The 26,150-nt window shown below is 32.7% G+C and overlaps 2 protein-coding genes across 6 annotated transcripts in view; one reads left to right on the top strand and one right to left on the bottom strand.

Moving 5' to 3' along the window:
- GIGYF2 (GRB10 interacting GYF protein 2) overlaps positions 1-26,150 on the top strand; it is a 97,140-nt gene that overhangs the window by 47,395 nt on the left and 23,595 nt on the right. For 3 of the 4 annotated variants that reach the window (XM_026685045.2, XM_087964831.1, XM_026684976.2), the window contains 6 exons: positions 17,057-17,236; positions 21,895-22,112; positions 22,197-22,359; positions 22,444-22,629; positions 23,620-23,804; positions 25,631-25,790. In XM_026685045.2, coding sequence (XP_026540830.1) covers positions 17,057-17,236; positions 21,895-22,112; positions 22,197-22,359; positions 22,444-22,629; positions 23,620-23,804; positions 25,631-25,790 — 1,092 coding nt within the window. Of the gene's footprint in view, positions 1-17,056; positions 17,237-21,894; positions 22,113-22,196; positions 22,630-23,619; positions 23,805-25,630; positions 25,791-26,150 lie in introns of all 4 variants that reach the window. The other variant, XM_087964829.1, reaches the window with a different exon arrangement.
- On the bottom strand, positions 1,154-11,863 carry KCNJ13 (potassium inwardly rectifying channel subfamily J member 13). Of its 2 annotated transcripts, XM_087964832.1 has the most exons (4): positions 11,703-11,791; positions 4,837-4,888; positions 3,847-4,327; positions 1,154-3,020 (listed from the first exon to the last, which is right to left on the bottom strand). In XM_087964832.1, exons 3-4 carry the CDS (start codon positions 4,322-4,324, stop codon positions 2,401-2,403), a joined length of 1,098 nt encoding a protein of 365 aa, XP_087820958.1. In that variant the 5' UTR covers positions 4,325-4,327; positions 4,837-4,888; positions 11,703-11,791; the 3' UTR covers positions 1,154-2,400. The 2 variants fall into 2 exon arrangements, with proteins under 2 accessions (XP_087820958.1, XP_026540951.1); XM_026685166.2 differs by lacking the exon at positions 4,837-4,888 and having other exon boundaries at positions 11,703-11,863.

Here is a 26,150-nt window from a genome sequence, read left to right as displayed (position 1 = left end):
TTGAGTGAGGATTTTAACTAGTTTCAGTAAGAGAGTTAAGTTATATAAATACCTGTGGCTATTTGCACTAATCTCCAAATAATGCATTCAAGGTAGTAGTATAACTGGGATTAGTAAAACTAATGTAGAATTAGAATTATCACTTTATGTTTGAAGTCTGAGTGCCATTTGTACTTGTTCATGCTGAAATTGTCCAACCAAATAATTTTTTTTTCAGCATAAGCACTTTTCTACAAAACCCTTTTAACAGTATCTAAAATTGCTAATGTTGCATTACAAGAACAAGTTGCTTTTGTTAACTAATATTTAAATTGTGAAAGATTTGAGGCAAATAAAATTAATGCTTCTACTTGAATTTGGAAGCATGTGACATTTTATCAGGACTGTTTACTTGTAGTTTGAAAGTTTGCATTTGTTTTATTGTACATATCTATATATTAGAACTTCTGTAAAATTTAAATATTATAAAATTAGTATAGTTAAACTGGAATTTGATAAAAATTGGGCTTATAGATCAAAAACTTTTATAATCACTATGTTGTAGAAGGGAGACAGTTGTTGAAAGTGATAGATAAAAAGGTAAAGTACAAATGCAATTTAATGAATTTTCAAAGTGATAATTACTACTGCTGTTTGGTTTCTGCATTGAGCTAAGCCATAATCACAGTACTCAGTAAAAGAAAAGATTAAAATCTCAGCACAGACAAGGGCAAAATTACTTCCAAAACATTGTAAGAGAACATGAGTTTAGTGGTATATTGTGATGATATTCCAGATTATTTTTTCTAAAGCATGGTTTGTCATGACTCTCACATCTATTTTCTTCAGTTGTAAAACACAATTTATCCATCCTGAGAATATGGTATGATTACGCTTAAGATTACATACATGAATATCATTAATAACCTTTATAAAATATTGGATCTCATATGCTTTAAAAACTTAGCAGCTTTGAATTGGCAGCTAACATCATTGTGAAATTAATTAATTGTCTAGAGCCCTATCATGTTCCCAGTTGACCATAGCTTCCATAATTGTCAGGTATAACCCATTCCTTAGTTTTGGGGGAATAAGAATAAGCTTCATAAAAAGGACTTTATAATTGGTAACAAATCTCAACAGTAAAACAAATCTCAACAGCAACACCAGTATATACATATAAATACATTTATCCAAGTTCAAGAGCAAAAAACTAAATTCTTCATAACTGTAAGTTAGAAATGAAGCCATTTGAAAGTAAAACTATTAAAACCTATACCATGTTCTTCTGAGAAGAATCTTCGTAATCAGCCTTTACATAAAAGCACTTGGAAGTTCTGATGATGCTTTGTAGTCTTTCTTATGTGTGTATACATAGGAGTTATTGATTTTTCCAGCTGAAAAAAGGTTGAAAATTCACAAAATGTTTTTTTTAAACTGAGAAACAGCAACAGTATTAGTTCTGATAAACTGTTCTGGTAATAGTCATGAATCAGTTGGCATAAGGTCTATTGCTCAAAGTCTGATAATTAGATTTCATGTTTGCACAATTATTTTGTCAAGTCTAATGTTTATCTGCACTTAATGAACATAGTATGAAAAGATAAATAATTGTGGGAAATAGCGGGCTTTTCTGATAGAATTACCTTGCAAGACCGAAAAAGAAGAATTATTCATGACAGAAGAATTATGAACACATATCGATGTTTCCTGATGTCTGATAATGTCCCAATGCAGAGTATTAGAGTCCAATATATCTTAAAATTCTTATCGTTCATTTTCATCACAAAACTGCCTAGGGATGTTGAACTTGTTCTTAGCTGCTGGAACAAAGAGATTTGGCAAATGCTTGCGATTTTCCTTAATAAACAAGCACAGCAGGATTGCAATTTCAGTGCCACAGAAAATACTAGCAACATTCTTCATAGCATGTTTAGGCATCAGCATATTCTGTTGTAACTGTATAGCAAGGAAAGGTTAATTTGAGGTCCTATGGGACCTTGAGAATTTCAGGTGACCATTCTTTTTAGAGGAGATGTTTTTAATAAAGTTGCGTTCATTTTTCCATAGTATTAATCCTCATGTCATTTAATTAGTTTCCTTGAACAGCTCTCTGAATTTAACAGTCTTCTATTTTAGGTCAGTGCAGTTTAATCATAGTCCACTGAATTTGGCAGGAAGTTTTGTTGTTGTTGTTGTTGTTTTCTAAGGATTTGTGCAATGGTTTTTGTCCCTGACTTTTTTTGCAATTCTAGTGGCTCATCCAGTATAATGGATACTATGCTCTTTGTTCTGCACATTGTTCTAAAGTCAAAGGTACTCATAGAATAAAACAAATATGAGAAAATAAGAGAGGATAAAGACAGCATTGATGTGATAGTGGCATTTTGTTGTGTTTAAAAAGTGGCACACAGTCACAGTTTAGTCTGTCATCTGTGTCTCACAGATTTGGAAGCTGTCAATGTGCTGTCCATTGATGCGAATCTCCATTTCAGTCCTTTTTGACCTTTTAGTGTCTGTTGCTGGAAGTTCTGGGATTGTTTTATCAAAATTTTCCATTTTGATTTGATATTCCCCTTTGGCGCCACGAGCTAGCATAGAGGCAAAATGGTGATGTAATACAATCTCTGACGGGAGATAGGATGTCCTCCTTTGACATATCTCCCCTGTGCCCTCTTGGGTGGCTGAAAGGAAGACTACTAGCTCAAAGTGATGATGAGCCTCCGTTTGTAGAAGAATGGCTAGAGGACTTGATGGTGTAATAGAATGGTAATATGTCAAGGGAAAAATAAAAAATGGGCACTCTTCAGAAGTTATGCTATCCAAATGAAAATCCACAGTAGTTTGATGCAGTTGACCAGTTTCACGTTCTTCATAAAGAACTGAAGAGATCCGAACACTGGTGAGTGGACTTGGGCGAGTATTAGCCACTTGGAACATTAAGTATGGCTTTCCTTCTTTGTGTGTCACCACTGCAACATAAGTGAACCGGATGGATAGAGCTCGATTCTTTGGTCGGGCAATTTTTGCTACAAATGCACCTAAATAAAAAGAGAATTTAAATATAGATCATGCATGTAGATGTAATTTTTTTGGTGCCAGTTGATGGAAATGAAGCACAAATAAGTCTACCACATTATTTGAAGCAGAAAAATATAAATGAACATCAATTTGAAACAATTAAAATATGTTAATATTTATTTTTAGGACAAGAGCTATAATTTCCTATGATGTATCATTTCAGCCTAATGTTTTATATCATCTCTCAACAGATTTGTTTTGCAATAAATTTTATTATGATAAACCATTTTTTAGTTATTGGTAATACGAAAATGTTACTTTTCTATTTGTTTCATTTTACATTATTATAAATATATTTGTGTATTTACAATGATTATATGTATAATAGAAAAGTACAGATACTCACCAAAAATATATAGCTGTGCAATAGAATTTATAGAAGGCTTAACTGTATTGTAATACATAACTCATTCAAAACCCCTCAAATAATCATCCTTTTAGATTTTTTAAAAAAAGATGTACTAAGTATATTTACAGAGAAATGTCTTATTGAACTAAGTAGGATTTACTTTGTTTGTACAGCTGCTTTGCATCTTGTTAGTTTAAAACCATTTAATTCTGTGGGGGCGGACCCCATCTGTACAATAGATAACACTGCTAATTTAAAATCCTTTGTACTATTATTTTACTAACATAAAATGGAAGTATAGCTTGTCAAGCTGTTCTGAAAATAATGTTTTAATAGTCAGCAGCATAGCCTTTTCCTTCTTTCTCTTTTCTAACTTCACAACAGAATTTCCATATGAACCATACCATTGAAACAGTTATGAGGTAACATTTATTTACCTGTGATAAAGGCCTCCAGCATTAGACCCAGTACCATTTGTATAGCAAGTAGAGCAATTGCACTTGGACAGTCTCCACTTGGGAACATTGTGCCATAACCGATTGTGAGCTGTGTCTCCAGTGAAAAGGAAAAAGCAGCTGTAAAGCTAGTGATGTACTTTACACAGATAGTATGGTTTTCAGGTGGGGCATCATGATCAATCTCCAGATCCCCATTCATTTCAGCTAAGAAGTACCAGAGAATTGCAAAAACAAGCCAATGGAGGACAAAAGAAGCTGAAAATACCAACATCATCCATCTCCAGCGCATATCCATTAGTATTCCCCAAGCGTCTTTTAAGTATGCAATTCCTTTTCCTTTGGCACCATCCATCTGGAGTGTGCTATGCCCATCTTTAGTGACCATCCTTGGGTACCGTTGAGTCAGCAAAGGAGCACTAGGTTTGGTGTTGTTGCTTTCTATCGCTTCTGTCCTCATCTTCTGAAAATGAAAAGTAAAAAACTGTGGGTCACTTGTTTATCTATTCTCATGACGATCAGAGATTCTGACATATTGGCAGTGGACTAGATGCCACATGCAGCTAGCCAAGGAAATTTTTAAAACATGCACTTCTGAGAAAATTAATTTTGGAGAGTTAGTCACGATGGAATAATTGTTACCTTAAAAAACAAAATAAAACCCTAAATGTCAGATGACTTTTTCAGACTTCAATTTAGAAAAGTTAGCCAATTTAGATTTACTTGTGTATTTAAAAGTTTAGTTCTAAAGTAGAAAAGGAGTGTTGCAAGTGTGCATCATCTGAATAAAGTAATGTGTTTACGAAACAAAGTACTATTTGTAATATTATAAATTTTGTTCTTTTGGTGGCAATCTTAAGGCTGTCATATCACACTTGTTGCATAAAATTTCCCTCACAAACTTCTGTGAGTTTCTGTCTACAATTTCACTGCTTCCAACCATGGTATTCTTATTGTCTAGAATTGTGGTACCTGGGATGTAGCCTCTTCTGCTGAACATACTCAGGCCACTGCTGATGTAAAGCTGTATTAAAAAGGGGACAGAGAATAATACGGAAAATATTATGCAATTATATAAACTATTAAGAAGTCCTGAGGAAAAAAATGCCAATGCTAAATTCCAAATTTGTCAAAGAGAAACTGAAATGAGGCTTCTCTTATAATTTATTTATATATATGTATTTAGTGTTTAATCTGGTTTTTAAAGCAAATTCATTCCTATGGGACCTATAGGTGTTAAACATAATTTTCTATGGCTTAAGCTCATTCATATTTTTTAAAAGGAGCTCATATAATTTCAGAAATATAAAAAATATCCAGTCATGATTTCTTGTTGCTAGAGACTTTGGAATAAACATTGTTTCCATGTTGTCATCAGTTGTTCTTTATATGAATGACACATATGCATGAGAAGGCCATGTAAATAAATAGATAACAGTGCGTGATAGTTAGATACAGTGCATTGTATAGATTTTGCTTGTGCTCCAGGTGTCTTAACTCAAAATTAGAGGAGGTGGTGAGGCTGAACTAAATATTTTTTGAAATACTTAGTACCTTGTAAATCACATTGTTTTGCTTCCTCGTGGTTATTTCTTTTGAAATATAATTATGCTTAATATTTTCCTCTATTTCCCTCTGCAGTGCTAGACTAATCTAGGAACACCTATCAATTGTCCTTTCCTTTTATTATTTTATTTAAAGAACAGAATAGTTTGTTATGAACATAAGCTGAACATAGTACATCTAACACGTTTATATTTTAAAACTTTTAAACATGAAAGATTTTATGTTCAATAGATCTAAATTATATTTTAATCTTATATAGAGGCATAGTATGATCACTGATAGATTTAAATATATTTTTATCAATTTTAAGAGGAAATCTATGAAAACTAATTCCACTATATACAAATACATTCTTAAAGATAGGGAATAAAGTCCAGTAACTATGCAAAATATATGCAATTGCTTAGATGCCATTAATGCCTCATGTTGTCATATAGTACTTTTGAAGTCTGATCTGCTAGAATCACAAAAAAAGATTCAGTGTTACATGAGTGGCAAAAGATTAAAAATTCTGAAATATGTATTAAAAAAACTGGAATATATATCCATAAAAGTCAGTGGTCTGTAGCTGGGAATATTGAAGGCAAAACCATGGCCTACTGATAATCTGATGGGACAATGAAAATAATAGCAGCAATATTTATTTGCTTGTGTATTAATACACAGAGACTGTTGTCTTTGCAACAATTATATAAAATAAGTCAATATTACTGCTATATTACAGGTAAGGGCTCTGCATTTGTAGCAAAAACAAGATTAACACGTTATACCATTCACAGCACAGAACCTTTATATATTATGCAGCGCAGAAAAACTGACTTAGAATTGTGCCTCAATTTCATCCAAAGATAAGTTATGTCCCTTTATTTAAAAAGTCTTTTTGTATTCAGAAATGGAATGAATTTAAAAGTGTTTTAAAATTTTAATCCTAATTTAAGTTTTTATACATTTGATACGTTGTTTATCAGTTATATCATACACTGTGCAGAGCCTTTTCTGTGAGGGAGATGGTGGTTTACAAATATGAAATATAAAGAAATAAATAGCTTAATTATGAACTATGAGTTTATGTAGTTTTAAAATTTATATGTAATATAGAAATCTTCACTGAAGCCATCTCGATTAAATTCTTATTAGAAATAAAGAACAATCTCTACAGAGTGTGTTTGTATTATCATAGATCTAGCTAAGGGCACAAGGCCTTTTGTGCTTTTTGTTATATTTCATGCGTTATAGCTAGCTAGGACACTTCATAAAAGAATTTTTGGGAATTGCTACTTTGTGACAAGCTTTTGCAATTTTACATCTGAAATTCATCAATTATATTTTAAATTACACCTCTGAATATCACTTAATTTATAAAAATTGGGATCTTATTTATGTAGTAAATATATGTTCTGCTTTTTTTAGTAGCTAAATATGGAGACAAAAATGAAACTAGTAAAAACTCATTTTGAAACTAAGACAAGTCATTAAATCTAAAATGTGCAGTTTTGTTACTAAATTTACATTGAGTTCAGTCTAGCCATCATAAATGTAGAGAAATTAATACATGACATAATGAAATTTTCAAGATTTTGGTTTCTTTATCTAGCAAACATGGCAGACCAAGCATAGATAAGGCAGAGTCACACACGCACACACTGCATTTCCAGCAGACCAGTAAGCTGCTTCTGTATAAATCATTTTGTAGGATCTGGAGGTACACAACAAGGTCCCTAGTATATTAACATTTTTTTTTCATTAATTCCTATGAATAGTTAAGTGAATTGTGATATTTTAGTGGTCCCGTGCTTAGAAATGAACAAGGAACATTCACTTGTGTCCCTCTGTTTTTTATATGTTTGTTCTATCCATCTATCTATCTATCTATCTATCTATCTATCTATCTATCTATCTATCTATCTACCTATCTATCCGTTTATATTGATATGAACTGGGTAAAGGAGGGAGACTGGCATTAGGAATTTTCTTTAGGAGGTAAGTGTATATACAGTATATAAACATACTGTTGGTACAACTTTGACAGCATTAAGGCAAGATAAATGAATAATATCTTCTACAAAATTTCCCCCCTTTTAAGCAACTTCAGACATGCAAAATTCTAGAAGAATTCTGACATTTACCAATACTAGTCAGAAACAAATTAATAGCAGATTACTTTAAATAGTACAAGAGAAATAAGTGCGTCTGAATAATCCAGCATTTTCTCTTCCACTACTGGATTTCACTCAAAACTTTCAGTCATTTCAGTAGTTTAATTTAAGAGGATAAGTAATTTTAGCTGCACTTTTACACTTGTGATTTGAGAAGTAGTTCTCAAAATTCTATATACTTTTTCACTTTTGTCTGTTATACAAATTTACAGATACAAATTTGCTATTTTTATCCGACGTAAAAATCCTTAACAATTTTTTTTCATAATTTTCACTTGCCAGACAGTTGATACTTTCTTTCAAACATCCTATCATAATCTTACATTTTTGGTTGTGGAGTAGATGTATAACTGGATTTTTGTCTTTGTTATATACATATTGACTTTAAGTTTTTAAATTATGCATTCAGTTTAGACATTTCTCACAATATTCTTCACAGTTTTATATCATTGTGTTTCATTGAGCAGTGTCCACAAACACTATCTTTTTGACACATTTGGAATTTTGAGATTGGCCATAAGGGCTTGTATAAATGGATAAATTTCTTTTTACAAATGGCTGGCATGGTAGCCATTCATCTCATGTATTGTAATAGTGGAGGTTGTTTTTGCTTTGCAGTATACCAGTTTTGAATTTAATGTATTCAAGGAAAAAACAAACTAGGACATCAATCCTGACATTAAAGGAGCATTTATTGTGTACTGGTTTCAAATTGCCTCATTGAATTCCCAATACAGATTCTTAGGAACCACCCGAGTATTTCCTTCACTGTTTAAACTACATATTCCTCTTCTATTTTTCAATATCGAGTAATTTTCTCCCAACTCCCATTGTTTCCTGTACAATAAGTGCCATTCAGCAGGATCATTCAAAACTAGAGGAGCTTCTTCATAGGTAAGGAGGCTGTAGATAGAGTTCTAAGCAAGGAAGACAGTTTCCAGTAGTCCCATTATGCATATCTGAATTCAAGCTATGATCTGCCGGAAGCAGATGTTTCATTTCTGTCTTTTTTTTTTTAATTAAAAGCTCAACATTCAGAACATTTTCATATATAACCAAATGCTAAACATTTATGGTTCTATAAATAGAACAAAAATGAATTTCAACAAAGAATAATTGACTGCCATCTCTTGTCATTAACTCTGTTTTCTATTCTGTCTTTTACTTAAATTGGGAGAAAGTAATTTTGAATTTTGCATAAATACACAAAAACTGGATATGTCAATAAATTGTATAATGTATAGTAGTTAAAGTGGAGTCCAGAAAACTGAAGCAAAAATAATGGCTTCACTGATGCAGTTAAATAAGCCTAGATAATTCAGAATCAGCACAATATTTGAATAATACAGCTGTTTACCTGTAATAGTTTGAAGCATTTTGTATTTAAAGTGCATCATTTAATTATTAACAAAATGTGATTTTAAAAATATCTTATAAACTATCACGTTGAAAAGAAAATTATTTATAATGATATTTTCAGTATTTATAATTGTTCCAGCTTAACTGTCATATTCAGGTGCTTGCCAGAATATTACATTGTACCTTAAGTAATGAATTTATTATTTATCAAAAATACTTTTGGCTGATCTGAAGAAAGTGATATTTTGATCTGTTACTGGAAGAATTTTACACTGTATTCTTAATTCATTATTCTTAACAAAGAATAAAGAGAAATCCTTAGTGTAAACTTTGAATATCTTTCAGCCAAGTTTTTGGACAGCCTGGATCAGATACTTGATGAAATTGACAGAACATGTCCTTGTGAAGTTATAAAACAAGAACAAGCTGCAATGAATGCTTATGAAACTAATTTAAAGAGAGATTTAAATGTAGTACAACTGGTTCTTTCTGATGGATGACTTATTCCCTACAAGAGATGAAAATATATTACATCAGAAAATTGATTTGGACATTTTTTCCCCTCTGGCTAAGATTCTGCTAAGACTGGGAAGGACTTTTTTTAGAAGTGACAAAAGGATAAATTTTACTTACAGATCAAGAAAAATCTGTTAAAAGTTCTAAAGCCTTGAAATATAAATAAGCAGCAAACTATTTTCAAAAATGCCCATTATTTGAAGAGGTCAAAGAAAAATCTAGGAAGATTTATAAGATGGGCTTTGGTTTGTTTGACCAGGGTTAAAAGAAGAAAAAAGTTATATCTGGTTGCCCTTATTTGACTTTTGCTGCTAAAAAATGATTTATGTAGCATTTTGATTTTGTTTTCCTTACTTAAGGTATGAGCCACGGGCGAAGAGAAATCATGTTTTATTTAGAGACTGATTTTTTCTTTTTTCCCTTATTCTTCCTTTTTAAATCCCCGCTTCCATTTTTGTATTTTTGGTTTGTAATTTTTGTACTTTGTATTGACTTTTATTTGTTACATGTATAATTCTTAATAAAATTGGTTGGAAAAAACATTTACAGTTAAAATTATAGCTTTGGACTGCAGTTTTACTACAAAGTTCTAAGGATATAGTGTTATAGCAAATACTATTTATTTACTGTCATGTTATTCTGAATATAAGTTGCATTACTATTATGTAAATTGTATATAATACATAATACTGTACATTTTCACTTAAAATCAAATTTGCTCAATGTTATATGACACTCATTTCACCCACCCTCCATTACCCACTCCATAATAAAACTTATTTATATTACACATGGCTTACAGGGAATAAGCAAAGGGTTCTCTCCCCTCCCCTTATCACCCCCTTTCCTAATGTTGCTCAGCTGTAATTAAATATTGCATGCGTTAAATAATCTTGCTTAATAAAACCAGAAATTAGCATGTATGCACAAATTATAGAATTATATATCACATTTTGAATTATTTTCTCTTCTCATATATATGTGAGGTGGTAATTTATAAAGTACATGAGCCATTGCAGATAATGTAGATGTAGGTATAAGTTTGTCTCAAAGCTGAATTGTTTTTATAACTAAATCAAAACTTTTTTTTTAACCAATGATTTTGGCCTGTGCTTTATTCCCCAAAGGTTTTTCAATATTTCAGTTCATTGTGGTCCCCTATCCAAATAATAATTAGGACCAATATCACTAAGCTTCATAGTACGGACAAGTTCCGCTAGATGCTTCTGCTGCTGAAATGGAATTAATCTAACTTGGTGCAAATCGACACCAAGCGAATCTATTTGTGTATAGATTTAAAAGGTAAATAAGACACATTCAGGTGTCATTAGTCTTACATGGTATATTTCTTTGTCTTTATCTTTTTAATGATTTCTTGTGTTAAATAAACTCTTGAAAATAGTAAAACAAAATAAAACCTTTGCATATATTTAGAAAATAAATCTCTTCTAAATAGCCTAGAAAATGTAGTCTGCACAGTCTAATATTCTAGATTAAATAAAAATGTAAGATACACTTTATATAAAAAGGCAAACAAATTTACAAATTCAATAGTATAATCAGTATTGTACCAAACTTTTACCATCATATTTAAAACAACTGTACATACAACTTCACCCAGCTTTAAAACTTTTTTACTCCAGGCTGTAATTTTTGCCCAGAAAATATTGCTGTGCAGAATTAAAATGTGTGCAATGTTAATTTGTCTTGTTCTGACTGATCTTCTAAGTTAATTTCTTCAAGACATATTGAAATTCAAATAAAAATGTAAAGATTCCCAATACTTTGGATATAAACTTCACTGGGTAGAACTTGAAATTTAACTATTGGGTACTATTATACTATATAAAATTCTAGCTTTTCTGAAAATAATCACATTTTCAATATTCAGTCACATAATTGATAAATAATTGTATATGTTTCTATTTCTTATTTAAGAACTATATACTTTACATCTTACCATAAAACAGTGCTCACCTGGCTATAGAGTTCACTGGTAATTTTATCATATAACGTCAATTTAATTTAGGCAATCAATTTTGATAACTGCCCAGCTAAAATCTGCTTTATACTTTGGTAGAACTAGAAAGGTATGTTTTATCATAATGTTTCTATCAATAGTCATGACTTCTTTATAGGTTTTGATTCAGGAAATTATTAAATAATATAAGTTTTGCTTTGTGAAAATTTAAAATATAGAATTGGAAAACTTAATATGCTTTGTTAGCATTCTGTACTTACCCGTGTCTTTGTAGCTTTTATCTGTGTGGCAGGGAAAGGGAGAAAGGTGGGTATCTTGAATATGGAATATGTACCAAGATCTTGTATCTGTCTGTATACAGTGGTCCAAAAGGAAGGAAGAAAAAAAAAACCCGTTTTTCTAGTTTGGAAGGATATTTGTTCAGAATGGGCTTACAGATCTCATTCCACAGTATATAATGTGGGGGGTTGGTTTTCATATGAAGCTGATTTGATTGGTCATTTCATCTGCAGGGGGGCCAATTAGCTGTGGTCATGTGGAAAAGAATGCTGATTTGTTAGAACTTCTTTATCCAACAATAGCCTAGCTGCTATGGAGAAATGCACAAGACCTTACTTGGAGAAAAGGGTGCATTTTTTTCTCTTAATCAGGATGGGGCTTTTAGGTTTGCATAATCTTACTTAAAGCTTTACTTACTGGTTCAAAGGAATGACATTCCTCAGAATTGTTTTCCATTCATTTTCTTGAGATGCTGTTCATAAAGTTACATTACTAAAAATATTTTCTTCCAAACAAAGGCAAGCTGGTGGTGATGTACTTTCCGTTTCACTTTCTTCCTTTTAGTTTTTTTTTATTTTAGAGCTGGAAATGTCCTTTATTTTTATCTTGGACTTGGAAAATAATATTATTTGTAGATTGATATGGATTTGTTACTTTTAAATAGTTTATAACCAAAAATTCAAGATTTAGTATCTAATCATTCTATATTTTAAGTCAACTTTGCTCATAAGGTTGTCTTTACTGGATGTAATAAGAAAGTATTATGAAGTTGGAACAAAATTTCTATAACCAAAATGAAGCACAATTTTACAGTGAATAAATCTATGGCATTCAAACTTTATACTGTGCGGAATTAGTGTGGAGTAATCTGATTAGTAAAAAAATAGCTCAAATGAGGCCCACAGTGGCCACTTTCTAGAAACATTTACATGCTTTGTTGAGATACTTTTATGTAGTATTTAGAATTTGTGGTGTCTGGAGTTAGTTAAGTCTAATTAATCACTAGTAAAGAAATAGCTGCAATGAGCTCCTCTCAATCTAGAACTACTTGTATGATCTGTCAGTAGTTTTGTAATGCATTTCACATTTTTCTTTAGTTAGTTGCTGATGTAGGGACTTTGATCGAACGTCAGACCTAAGAGGATCTGAGAAACAAAGACTCTGATTGTTTGCAGTAAAACTACGGAAGACCTGCTGTGAAAATTATTAATGTAGACCAATATAATGCTACTTAGAAACTGAAAATCTCTCTCATGTATTTCCTTTAACAATCCACAAAATATAAATCATTAATTCTTTATTTCATTAGTAGAAAATGTGTTAATACATGTTGAGGCATAGCACTATAAAAATGAGGTTTGTAGTTACAAGGACAAGGCAATAGTTTTCATTCAAGCATATGGAACTACAACAGATTTACTTCCCTAACTTTTCAAGATAATATGTTTTTTCCCTTACATATGTCCTTAACAATTAGTTCCATACACTGATACCTTTAATCCAGTTTGAGAGATATCATGAAATGTTGATCTGTATAGGTGGTAAGACTTGGCTATTATGCAAGATATGAAACTTGTGTAGAATTAGATTGTACTATGAAACAACCCCCACTCCCCCATAATTCTATGGAAAAGCCTGTATAGTTGAAAAGTTGTGATTATTTCTTCAGGAACAGAAATGAACAAAGCTGGTATATGTGTTAAAATGTGATTGAATGCACTTTAGAAATTATAGTTACAGTAATTATAATTGTATTCATGGATTCATAAGTATACAGTATAATTTTCCCATTTAAAAAAACCTTCCACTGCATTACAGCTTTTTGTTGCTTATATATTTCCTTGGATTAATGTTATTTATTGTCTTAAATTAAGAGGCTTCTCAGGAAACCCCTCCTCTTTGTTACTATAGTGGAAAACAGTATGAGTGTTTATATATCTTATAGATTGTTGACACTGTTATTTGGTATCCTAGTTTTTTTTAACCTTCAATAAACAAGTTCTCAAAGGTTTGTATTCCAAAATACAACACTTTGAAGTTGGTCCTTTTAAAACTTCAAATTACATAGCTGTAGACTTTGTTGGCTGGATGTCTTTGTTGTATCTGAACTTTTCCATAAACACCATCACAGGCTTTGAGTCAGACATGGAATGCAGGTGCCCTTTAACTGCTCCTTCTCCTCAGGAAGTCCAGTCAATTAGTTTGAGGCAAAGTCACAGATCTTTTTCTCTTTTCATCCTGGGAAATCATGGCGAAAGACCAACCACGTGCCAAGGAATCTAAGGCCAATAAAATGAACATACTAGGAATATAAAATTAATGGATGTTTACAGAAATTTAAGTACATATATTTAAAGTTAATTGGTCACTGAGGTATTGTTGGCCTCCCACTTTTTAATAACTTCACAGCATAATACATCTGAATCTTATTAAATAGATTTTGAAAAATTATGTCATCTAAACCAATTTCTCTATATTTGTTTTATAAAGCTTCTATGCTGTTGATGGACAAATTTGTATTGCTACACAATTAAGAGTCATATATTCCACTAATATCCATTTATATTCAAAAGAAAATATACAGTAAATTTAATGTGACTTACTGTCTAGTGTTTTAGTTATAAATATAGGTATGCTAAGCCCACTCCAAATTTCTTTTAATTTTAATTAAATGTAATTAACTGAATAAGATGGCGCTGAAGTTTTCCCCAAAATGGTGTTATACTCCGCTGAATTTGGACAGAATTTTTACAAATGACCACAAATACCCATACCTCTCATAGGATAAGCAATATTATACAAAGTACAGAAAGGAAACTCAGATATTAAAGTTTTGAAATAAGTAAAAGAAATATATAAATAACTGAAAGTAGTTAACATTAAACACCATTTATTTTACCCTTCTGTACTGTTTTTGAAAACTAGCCTTGTTTCCCACAAACCCAAAGTTGCTTCATTTATTGCTTTTGTTCTTCAAGTCATCACTGGTTGTTGTTTTTTAAGATGTCATTGGCTCCATCCAACCAATACAGCTTCATTCCATTATCTATTCAATCTAATTAGGCTTCCTTTGTATATTTGTTTTGCAGCTGCATTTATTCATTTCTCTCTGTATCAACCCAGCTCAATGTACTGTTTTCCTACTGGACATTCCTTTTTATTTACTCCACATTCATTCAGCACTTATTAATCTCATTTCCTCTTATTTTATCACCCATACTTCCTAAGTACCATGTTTCCATTTTTTGTCTCTTATGAGCCGTTCTCAGTTCTTTTACACAATATTTTTTACTTTTTTAAATGTTAATTTCTTGCAACAATCTATATGCTATCCTGTTATCTTTCTGTTAGCATTTGCACATATTAAAATGTCTCCAGCTTTTCCCCCCGTCTTTAGTAACTACCAAGGCAGGAAGTATTCATCTATTTCTTCATTGCAATATTTTTGCAATATAGAACAAAGAAAAACACTAATCACAGAGCCATGCCATCACACATACCTTCACCTTCTCAAACAATATATTTCTAACATTTTTACAAATATTTCTTGTATGTGCATCCATAAGTACATTACTCCTTAGTCAATATTGAACTATTTGCTAACTATTCCATTCTCATAAAAGTTTTAGTTCGATGATAAACTGATCTTACCATATTTATCAACCAACTGTACAATTTTTTTATAATTCAAGCTTGTTTACTTTTTCATATGCTTTCTTTAAATCAACAAAAAAAATCATGCATTCATTTTTCAGTGACCTGCTGTAGAGGAGAAAAAAGTTCTGTGTACCATCTGCTTAGCAAAAAATTGCATTGCTCTTCTCAAATTTTGCTCATTATCACATTTTGTATTCCTTTAATCAGATTTCTGCCAATGTCGTTTCTTATACTCCTATTCTACTCAAAGAATAATATTCTTCTGGTCATGAGGCAGAGCTGCAACCTTCTCAGATATGTTGAGCAAATCACTTAACTAGTTCTCAAGCAAACTACATCCATATTTTAACATGTCTTTCTAGTAATGCCATCTGCAAATGTAATCGTACTATTTTTCAACATGCTCAGAACATTTAAGGCTTTTTGTTCATCCATTTTTTTTCAACATTAACTTTTCTAGTGTTCATTTCATTTCAACTCAATTCTACAAGATACCTCTGATATAAGTTTCTAAAATGTTTATTCCAACATTCCCTCTTTGGCTTCAAACCAAATCATTTCATCACTTTTATTTTTAATTCAATTCACTCCAGGGTTTTCTTGTTTGGTCCTTTTCACCTATTTTCTAGTCAATTTTATTTCTATCAAAATCCCTCTGCATTTTCTTCACTCCTCTTAACCATCTCATGGCCTTCTTGACTTCAACTATCTGACATTGCACATCTTTTTCATTATTATTTGCAGCAATCATTCTCTCATACATATTTTTCTCATCTCTTTTGCTTCCTCATTTCATCAAGTATCCTTTTTCATATTTTCCAATGGTATACATCTGTGGCATTCTTTATGTTTAGAGATTATACTCTTCATATATTGCAAGTGCATGTACAATATACCATATGATAAATAATAAGTATAAAGCAGCATTCATTGGAGCATAATATGCAACTCTCCAATGGATTCCTACTGTGATGCAAACAAATTTCCATCATGACTATTTCAATGCCCTACAAAGCTATCTATAAATAAACTATACCCAAACCATATAAAACACCTCTTTATTCTTAAGCTACTATATTATTTGAAATGCAGAATTTTATATAGAACGATAAAAGTTATATAGTAATTCTTGTAGCAGCCTCCGATACACCGTTATACAAATGCTGTTTCTAGATTTGACTTAGTGTGCTGAATAACATTATATAGGTATTTTAAACAGAAACTAGATGCAGCTCTTAAAAACACCTCCCATACGAAACACAACAGAATCTTTGTGCCATTGTAAACTTCAGTGTGACCAGGAATAGTATCTTGATACTTCTCAACTATGATAAAGCAATCTCAGTGAACATCAGGTGGCATTTGTTTATGGAAAAAAACTTTGCAGATGCTCTTCGATAGACTTGTTGCAGTGAACGTTTGACACTCTTAAGGGGTTGCAGCTGTGCGACAACAGCTTTATGAAACCTGTTGAAAACACAGCCTGTTTTCCCCTATGAAAAATGAAAATGTCCTTAACATAAAGTAATTGAATTTTAAAACAAACACGAGGACACATGCATTTGATCTTTTATTCTTTTAGCCAAAGATGTTGTGATAATTGTACACTTCTGGTTTATATACCAAATTTCTTGCATGATATACATACTTATCACAAAATAGGTTTTTATATTTTTAGTGAGACCGAATTTTGAAGAAGTTGGAACTTCAACAGTAGGAAGGAAACATGAATTTATACGCTCTGAAAGTGAAAATTGGCGCATATTCAGAGAAGAACAAAATGGTGAAGATGATGATGGAGGTTGGCGACTTGCTGGTTCACGAAGGGACGGTGAGAGGTGGCGACCTCATAGTCCAGGTGAGGCAATTCAGGCTAATAAGTCAGTACACAATTTAGAAATGAACCAAGAGAAAAAGAGAATTAAAAAATATGACTGTCTTGTGGAGGATTAAAGCATGTTTTGCAAATAATACTTACAAATTACTAGACAATGACAGCTTTCTTAGCTTTACATTTCATTTTCTTCCAGGTGTTCTCAAATCCATTTGTTTTTACCTTAGCTCCTGAGATAGAAGTATTTTCAGTTAGCTTTTGGATTGGTATGGAAAGAAATACTTGTGATAAGAGAATAATTCATTGGGTTCTTCCTGACATCAAATATGAACAGTAAATACATAATAACACAATAGTCTTGCTTAGCTTAAATAGAATTTTAAAAAGCTGAATCAGTACCTCATGATGATCAGATGTGAAGGTTTTGCTTAGGACTTGAGTAATTCATTAGCATCCTCTTGTTTAACATAAAGACAAACAATGAATCTCCTTTATTAAGAAGTAAAACCTAAATATCAATGATACATCCCAAGGTTAAAAAACCGGGGGAGGAATTCTGCTAGTTGAAAAGAAGCGGATACATGTACACAAAATACTCCATTATAGAGAATATTAACAATATTCTTCCTATTATCCTTTCAGGTATAAAACATTTTAGCATACTTTGCTGATAATGGTCTTGAACTGAATATATTTCCTTATGAAATATTAATGTTGCTAACTTATTTGTCATATTTATATAGCTGCCCATCTGATAAATTAAGTGACACAAGATGGTATATAATAAAGTTAAAAAAGTAATATTAAAAACTTTAAAAAGTGAAAAATTAAACAGAATAAAAGAGATTGGCAGGTATTAATTACACAGGAGCCATCTCAATATTTTACCAGTCCCTGGGTCACCAGGCCTGCTAACAGAACTAGGGTTTGAAGGATCTCCGGAAATTTAAAACAGATTGAAATGAAATTCCCTAGCCAATGGGACCTATAGTATACCTGCTGGACCTGGTAGGACAGGTAGATATAATCAGGGAGAGATGAGTTCTCAAATAACCTTGTCCCATGCCATGTAGGACAAAACCAATACCTTGAATTGGACCCAGAAATAGACCGATAACCAATGCAGCTTGCAATGCGTGTGTTGTTATAGAAGCGCACTTAATTACCCATGTTGCTGCATTCTGCACCAGCTGAAGCTTCCAGATATTCTTCAAGGTCAGCTCTATGTAGAGCATATTAAGTAGTCCAACTAGGAGGTAACTGTGAACAGAGCCTCCAGATCCTGGAATGGGTGCAACTGGAGCACAACCTGAAGCTGTTCAAAGGTCCTTCTAACCAGGACTGCCACTTGCTCCTCAAGCAGAAGTCATGAATGCTAGATTGCATAGGTCAGTCAGTGCAGTCCTACCCTATCCAACACCAATACTGTATATCTAGAACTGGCAGGCTCCAAAACTTGCCCAGTCTTGCCAAATTTAAGCTGAAGCCTTTGTTCCCTTTCAGACCCTTACAGCTTCCAAGTATCAGAATAAGGTGTTTCTGACAATCACTTCATTCATCAATGGCAGAGATATAAAATTGGGCATCATCAGCGTACTGATAGTATTTCACTGTGATGACAGATGAGCTCCCCCAGCAGCCTCATGTAGACATTAAATAGGAAATAAGACCGCATCAAACCCTGAGACACCCAATATAGTAGGGGAAGATGGCAAAATCTCTCCAACTTCTCTAAAGCTGTTGTACAGTACTATTAGCTCTATTAATAATGTTATTGATTTACATTGGAGATATAGAGCTATTCTGATCTGAAAGAGGAAAGGTACTTTCATCTAGCATGGGCACATTGACTGTAAAGATGTTTGAGGAAGACGTGCCTTTCTTGGCTTGCAGATTCATTTGTTCCCAGAAAAATATATATCTGAGGTAGGTGGAGGTGACAAAAGCTATTCCACAGGTCAGAATTAGCTATGTATGACTAAGGTAGAGTCTTCGTCTTTAATAAGTTCCATGCCTATGAGGTGCACAAAAAGCTTATTTTCTGTTATATTTATGTAATATATATTTATATATTTACTGTATAATTTGTATTTCTTATTTAACAGGGATTATATAAAGTGGCATATTCAAACTTGAGCTTTCTGTGCCCTCAGCTATAAAACTTTTGTTTCTCTTTCTCTGCTGTGTGATTGAAAAGTAGTAGTAAAAAGAGGATTTTCGTAGCGTTTTTATTCTCCTAATGGAGTGCTAAGGCACAACATGTGAGGAGCATTAGACAGATAGTGATTGATGCAAAGCACAACCTTGATTTCTACTAGTTAATATTCTAAATATTGATTGTTATATCAGTTTGGCTGTTAGATATCTTATATGGTATTGAAATATTTTTTATTTATTTATTTATTTTTATTTCAAGCTCCTCTACCTCAAATATTAAAACTCAGGCTAAAATAAATTCCAGATGTTCGGTCTAGGAAACCTTTGATATGTCTCCTGTAGCTATACCTTTACCTATATTAATTGTAATTTAATTATTCCAGTACAGATCGTACAAGATAAATTTTATCTGAGTTTAAGTTATATATTCACAGAATTGAATATATATATTGTCTAAGCTCCTTGATCCTTAGCTATGCAGCCACTTCATAAGACACAGTAGAAAGGAAACAAATTTTAAGCTGTAAAAGAATAAGTTCTTACAAAATGCAGATTGTACTCACTACAAGTAATATAATCATTGATCACTTCAAGCATAAGTAATTTAATATACATTCAACTATGTGATCTTTATCAGCTTATTTAATCATGCCTTGCACTTAGTCAACAAGAATAAATAATTTTTAACTAAAGTAACTCAAAAGATCCTACTATCAGGATGACTAATTGTAACCTACCACTTTTGAGAACCACAAACTGAGTTACCAAAGCCTGTGGCTAATGTTCAGACACATTGAATATTCAAAACTCTAAAATGATTAGAAAAAAGACATTCTCTATACTTATTGATGACTGGAAATCTGTTATGGACTTTTTGTATAAAAATGAAAAAAAAAAGATTATTAGACAAGGTACATTATAGAAAGAAGAGCAATCTGAGTAATTTTAGACAGACCAAATTCATTTAATTATTTTATTGATTCAATTTTTATAACTGCCCATCTCAACCAAGTGACTTTGGGTGGCTTACATTCTAAAATTATAAAAGAGTTAAAACCATTTTTAAAAACATTAAAACAATAACAACATCCACAAAAATAAGTACCAACAGCACCCGCAATGATCAATCAACTAATACTAAGGCCAAATATTGGGACCTTAACACATTCTGAGCCCCAGGCCTAGGTACAGTTGTACTGCTGTGAGGAATGTCAGAAGCTACTTTCATTTTTATTTTTCTTCAACTTTTTTTTTCCTTCCACGTGTTTCTTCTTTGATTTGTTTCATTTTCTTTTTTCTTTGTATAGTTTCTTCATTTTTTCTTCCTATAGTTTCTTGTTTAAAGATTTTGATAAGAATTATATTAAAATTATTTTTATAAAACTATAGGATCAGCGATATTGACTTTCCCAAAAATGTTACCTCTTTCCTAGAATATACAATAATATAATTTACAACCCTCTGCCTACTCATTCTTATGCAAGTTACAGTTGCATAGTCATCTTCAAAGCAAAAGCTTGGAATAAAATATCAACTGCATATATTTTCACAGAATATTATTGCTGGCACCTCATCCCAAAGCAAGGAGGGACTGTATAATAGAACCAGAAGCCACAGATTAAACACCATATTTCAAACTCCTGAAAAAAAGAGGAATACTAGGTAGTAGAGAGAAAGAAGAGACTGTCTCCTTGGAGTAGAGAGTAGATACAAAAGGAGTATAATTTCTCCTTCTGTGAAATGATAGAATGTATGTGTCAGATCTCAAAGGAAAGTATAAACGTTTTCTGATAATCCAACTAAAATGAAAGGTATTAAATGTCATAGTTTAGTGAAATTATTCTATTAGCAGACGCTGATTGTTATGACTGAAGATATAATGCAGTTTAACAATTCTGTGGATTAAATAAAACTACTGGGACATTAACTGAGTGATGAGTAAGTGATGTCATTATTTAGTAATGGCAATTCCAGCAGTTGCAGTTGCTGTCATTAAGCAAGAATTGCACAGGTTGTTTAGCGAGAAACTCCTGTGACCACCTGCTTCTCCACTGACTTTGCTTATGAGAAGCAGCAGGGAAGGTTGCAAAATACAATCACATGATTATTGGATTCTGCAATGTTGCAGTTGTGAACTGTGCACTAAGCTCCTAGATCAGGAATGCATGAACTAGGGGGACATTACAATGGCCAGAACTCTGATGACCTGTCATAACTATCACCCATTCAGTGCTATTGTAAGCTTGAATGTTCATTGAACAAGTGGGGATCATACAAGGATCACCTGTACTTATATTATTATGGTTTTAAACAGTAGTATTTTGGGGTAGCATTTTCTGGAAAGGTACAGTGATCATTTATAAACTGCCTCTGTCAACATGGACCATAGACTGTAGTGGCGTTCTGAAGTTCTGTCACTTTGTCCTCTCTTTTCCCTGTACTCTTTTCCTCTATCCCTTTCTCCTTCCAAATAAGTTCTTGCCCTATGGAACTCTTTTGTAAAGTTACTTTCCCGCCCCCATTAGACGGCCCTCGTTCTGCAGGCTGGAGAGAGCACATGGAACGACGGCGAAGATTTGAATTTGATTTTCGAGACCGAGATGATGAAAGGGGTTACCGAAGAGTACGATGTGGCAGTGGCAGTATGGACGATGATAGGGATAACCTTCCTGAATGGTGCTTAGAAGATGCTGAGGAGGAAATGGGGACTTTTGACTCATCTGGGGCATTCCTGTCCTTAAAGGTAAGGAACTTTTTATTGATTTGATACATGACGTGAATTATGTGTAGCTGATAGAATAAATTTCGATGTATATATCATCCTTAGAAAGTTCAAAAGGAACCAATTCCTGAGGAACAGGAAATGGATTTCCATCCTATAGAGGAAAAAGAAGATCAGTCAGATTCAGAAGAAAGTCATAATGAAGAAGCCAAAGAATTAGATAAGACCCTTTTGAAAGAAGGAATTAAGACAGAGCGAATAATAGCAGGTAAGAGGCATTTATTGGACTTATGCTTCACCTGTTGTTTCAAACAGTCAAATCAGTTACCTAGGTTTATTTATTTCCTTTCAGAAGAAACAGAAGAAACAGGAAAAGAATCTTCATTATCCACCAGGTCAGGTACCTCACCAAAATCACAGTCACAATCAAGCCTCATTGAAAGGAAGGAAGACTGTATTCCAGTAGCAACAGAAAAATCAGAATTTGAAGAAAGCCAAATGGAGAATATTCCACTATCCAAAGTGCTCAACAGAGAAGGTAATCAAAATAAGTGTGGAAGATATGAGAAACTTAAATACCATTGAAATTGGAACCATCTGAAAAATGGTTCAGAAAGAATAAAAAGATGGTTTAAGCACTTTTGAGTGATTACCAACAGCATTAACTGCTTCATTGTAGCCGTTTACTCAAATATTGATATAAAGCAGCATTTCACTCTTGGATGGGCTTTTGAAAACTTAATGTGATTTTTAGTATATTTCATAGATAACATGTGCTGCAAAAAGGTTACAAAATTTGAGATGCTGACTATATACATCTTTAAAATAAAAATAGGCTGGTTAATGCAGTGTATTTGGTGATAGCTTTATGCCTTGAGAAGATTGCCCTGTCCTCCAAAGCCAGCCATAGAAAGAGAGAGTATTTTTTAAACAAGGACTTAGGTAGATGGTGAGTCTAGGAATAATAATAACAATTAACCCAAGTCCTTGTGAAGCACCTGACATGTGGACAAAAATGCTAAAGCCAGTCTGAACACTTGCCTGGCTGTGCAATCAACCATAGTATATTAAATGTATATATCATCCAAATCTCAGTGGCTCTGGACAGTTCATAGCAATCAAAGAAATTAAAATCATTAAAAGATAAAAATAAAAAAATGGTAAGTACAATGAAGCAAGGCGTCTCACTCTCCATCACCAAAGCCCAGGGTTAAGAGCCTGGTTTTAAATGATAAGTCAGATTTGGCCTGCAGATTTTTATGGGCTATCAGTAGTATAATATATTTATTTTATATTTTTTAATTCTGTAATTGGAGTATGAATATGTTATTCAGTTAATATCATGAAAGCTAGCTAGATCATGTTATGTGTAGGAAGCTCCAAAATATTTTTTTCTGTTACTTTCTTTAAAAATAAATTGTATATATGGGGAGCAGATGTAAAGATGATAGAAAAGAGAATGTAATTTCTGATGAACTATGTAATACTACACAAAATAATTTTGTATCTTTTGTTTTCCTCCTTCTAGACTCTCCTTCTGCTATCCAGTCTTTGCCACAAATTCCTTCCGAAGCAGTTTCTAGTATCCCTCCTTCAGATTCTAGTCCAAATTCAGCCTTAAGGTGTGTTCAAACATCAGTTATGGCTGCTCCTGGTATGGGAAATGCTCTTACTGACCCTGATGATGAAGAAGGCCTCAAACATTTAGAACAGGTAAAAACATCTGTAAATTATTATTTTTAAAAAATAATTTTTATTTCCTTTGTACATCTATCAAAAAACCTAAAACTTTCATATCTGTTTGTAACGTTCGGTTGGGTGAAAATGGAAGGTGTAACAACAATTATTGAACCATAGTAACTCAAATGAGCTAACTTATAGAATGATCTCCATGGCAATGAAATTTGGGGAAGTTGTGGCTGTTTCAATGCAAGTGCACCTTTCAATTAGTCTTCCCAGAAACCTGTAGGTGGTGCAGCACAAGGGAAGATGGGAAGGCTACAATACTGTCTTGTTTCCCACTTCCCTCTGGCTTCCATACCCAATCCAGGCCCTCTGATAGAAGAATAATGAAATGCCAGCACTTAGCATATAAAACAAGTATAGATTTCAGAGAGGCAAAGCAAAAATGAAATATTATACAATGAAGTCTTGATATAGAACTAAAATATTTATAGAATAAATAAAGTATTAAACCATTATCCTACTTTCATTAATTAGGTGATATGAGAAAGTAGCAGAGTTTGAAAAAGGGAGGTTTTCCTACGCTCAATGTGATTTTGATATTTATAACAATTGTGACTGATGCCATTTTAATAGACTTTAAAAAGTATCTACACTTGTGCTACATAAAATGGAGTGATCTCACCACTCTGACAAAAAGGAAAGGGACTTCAGATCTATAGTGATTCTTCATCTATATTTTAATTACTTCCTGGAAGCGTTTTGCTCGAGGATAAAGAGTTTTCATTCATTGATCTATAATTTTCTACTTTCATAATCCTATAGTGCTGTATTATACCCTCCTCTGCTTTATTAGTAGATGATACCACACAGTAGATTTGCATTTTGCCATTCAGTCTAGCCCCAGCACCTCAATCTTCCCTTCTGCCTCAGATAAATGTGTTGTTATCTCTTTTTTCTTGGAAGTCTTCCACAAGAACTTCTTATGTAACTAAACAGAGTTTGTTTGGAGATCATATTAAACATTGTCTCTTCACTAACAGGTTTATACACTTTGATATTCCTCTTACATTTGAACTTTCAAAGTGATACCTTTCAGCATTTCTTTATTTTATGCTCCAGTGGAAGGCATTCCTTTAAAAAAAATCTACAGATGTAATGAATCATGAAGACTTGGTCTTCCTTTTCCCAACAATATTTTTTCTAGATCCTGATTTCTGTAGTTTACCCCACACTGATGTCAAAATAATGGCTATCAAGCCTTTTATCTTCTCTCATAGAAATTTACATTTGTAGTAGCTTTGAATCCACCTTTCCTTAATCCAATTTCTGATATTGGGTGGATGAAGGTTCAGTAGGCCTTTCTTCGCTTACTTTAAGTCATATTTGGGACCCATAGAAACCACCCTGAAGACTGGTTGTAAATTACTTGGTTGTAAAGAGAACCTTTGTATGACCAAATGTGAATTCATGTAACTGACTGTCCCTCTTGATGTTAGTAATCTCAAAGTTCTTTTCACTGATTTGTGATTTACAGTAAATTTAATTTAATAAGTAATTCACATTCAAGTTCTAAAGCACAATTATTTTTGTCTGCTAAAACAGTGTTCAGAAATCAACATTCTTTCAAACTGCCTTTTAATGCAGAGACTCATTTGTTGATTTCATTGATTATGTGACCAGTTTTCATTGAGCATCCTAACTTATATATAATTATGTGCAATATAAGACCAGTCTTTAGGATAGCTTTTTTTTCTTTTCTACCTCCAACCATATTAATTACAAAGGTTTCTTCACTATATTTTAGTGATTGCTTACCAGCTGTATTCTTCATAGCATAATTCTGTTAATTATAGCAAGCAGAAAAAATGGTGGCATATTTGCAAGATAGTGCCTTGGACGATGAAAGATTAGCAGCCAAACTTCAAGAGCAGAGGGGAAAGGGTACTTCAATACCACTACACCATGAATCCATGCAAAAATGGTTCTACAAAGATCCTCAAGGAGAAATTCAGGGTAAGTGTTTTAGGTTGGGTTGGGTTGGGTTTTTTTGGTTTGGTTTGGTTGGGTTTTTTTTGTTTCATTTCATTAGAAACAAGAGAAATCACATATAGGATGGATAGTTGGACAGACGGACAAACAGAATTTCCATTGGGAAGATTATTGGCTATAACTGTTAAACATGACAGCAAATGTGGCATGTCTAGCAATTTCTAAAAGCCAATGTAGTTGTAGTGATTCGAATGTCAGAACAGGTCTGTGGAGAATCTGGTTTAAAACTCCATTCAGTCAATACTGCATAGGAGATGACATTGAATTAGTCATGCGTTTTGATAATCTGGTTCACAACATTGTGAACATAAAAATGAGGTATGT

The sequence above is a fragment of the Notechis scutatus genome, chromosome 4 (genome assembly GCF_049901735.1).
Source record: "Notechis scutatus isolate UNSWTSFEM ecotype Mainland chromosome 4, rNotScu1.2, whole genome shotgun sequence".
Lineage (NCBI taxonomy): Eukaryota > Metazoa > Chordata > Lepidosauria > Squamata > Elapidae > Notechis > Notechis scutatus.
The sequence above is the reverse complement of the archived record's forward strand: the minus strand, read 5'-3'. Positions and strand labels throughout refer to the sequence as shown.

Bases quoted from the DNA above. Each gene is read 5' to 3' on its own strand.
- KCNJ13 (XM_026685166.2), bottom strand. From the start codon at position 4,324: ATGAGGACAGAAGCGATAGAAAGCAACAACACCAAACCTAGTGCTCCT. The intron at 3,021-3,846 runs GTAAATAAATGT...CTTTTTATTTAG, and splicing joins GCTGGAGGCCTTTATCACAG to GTGCATTTGTAGCAAAAATT.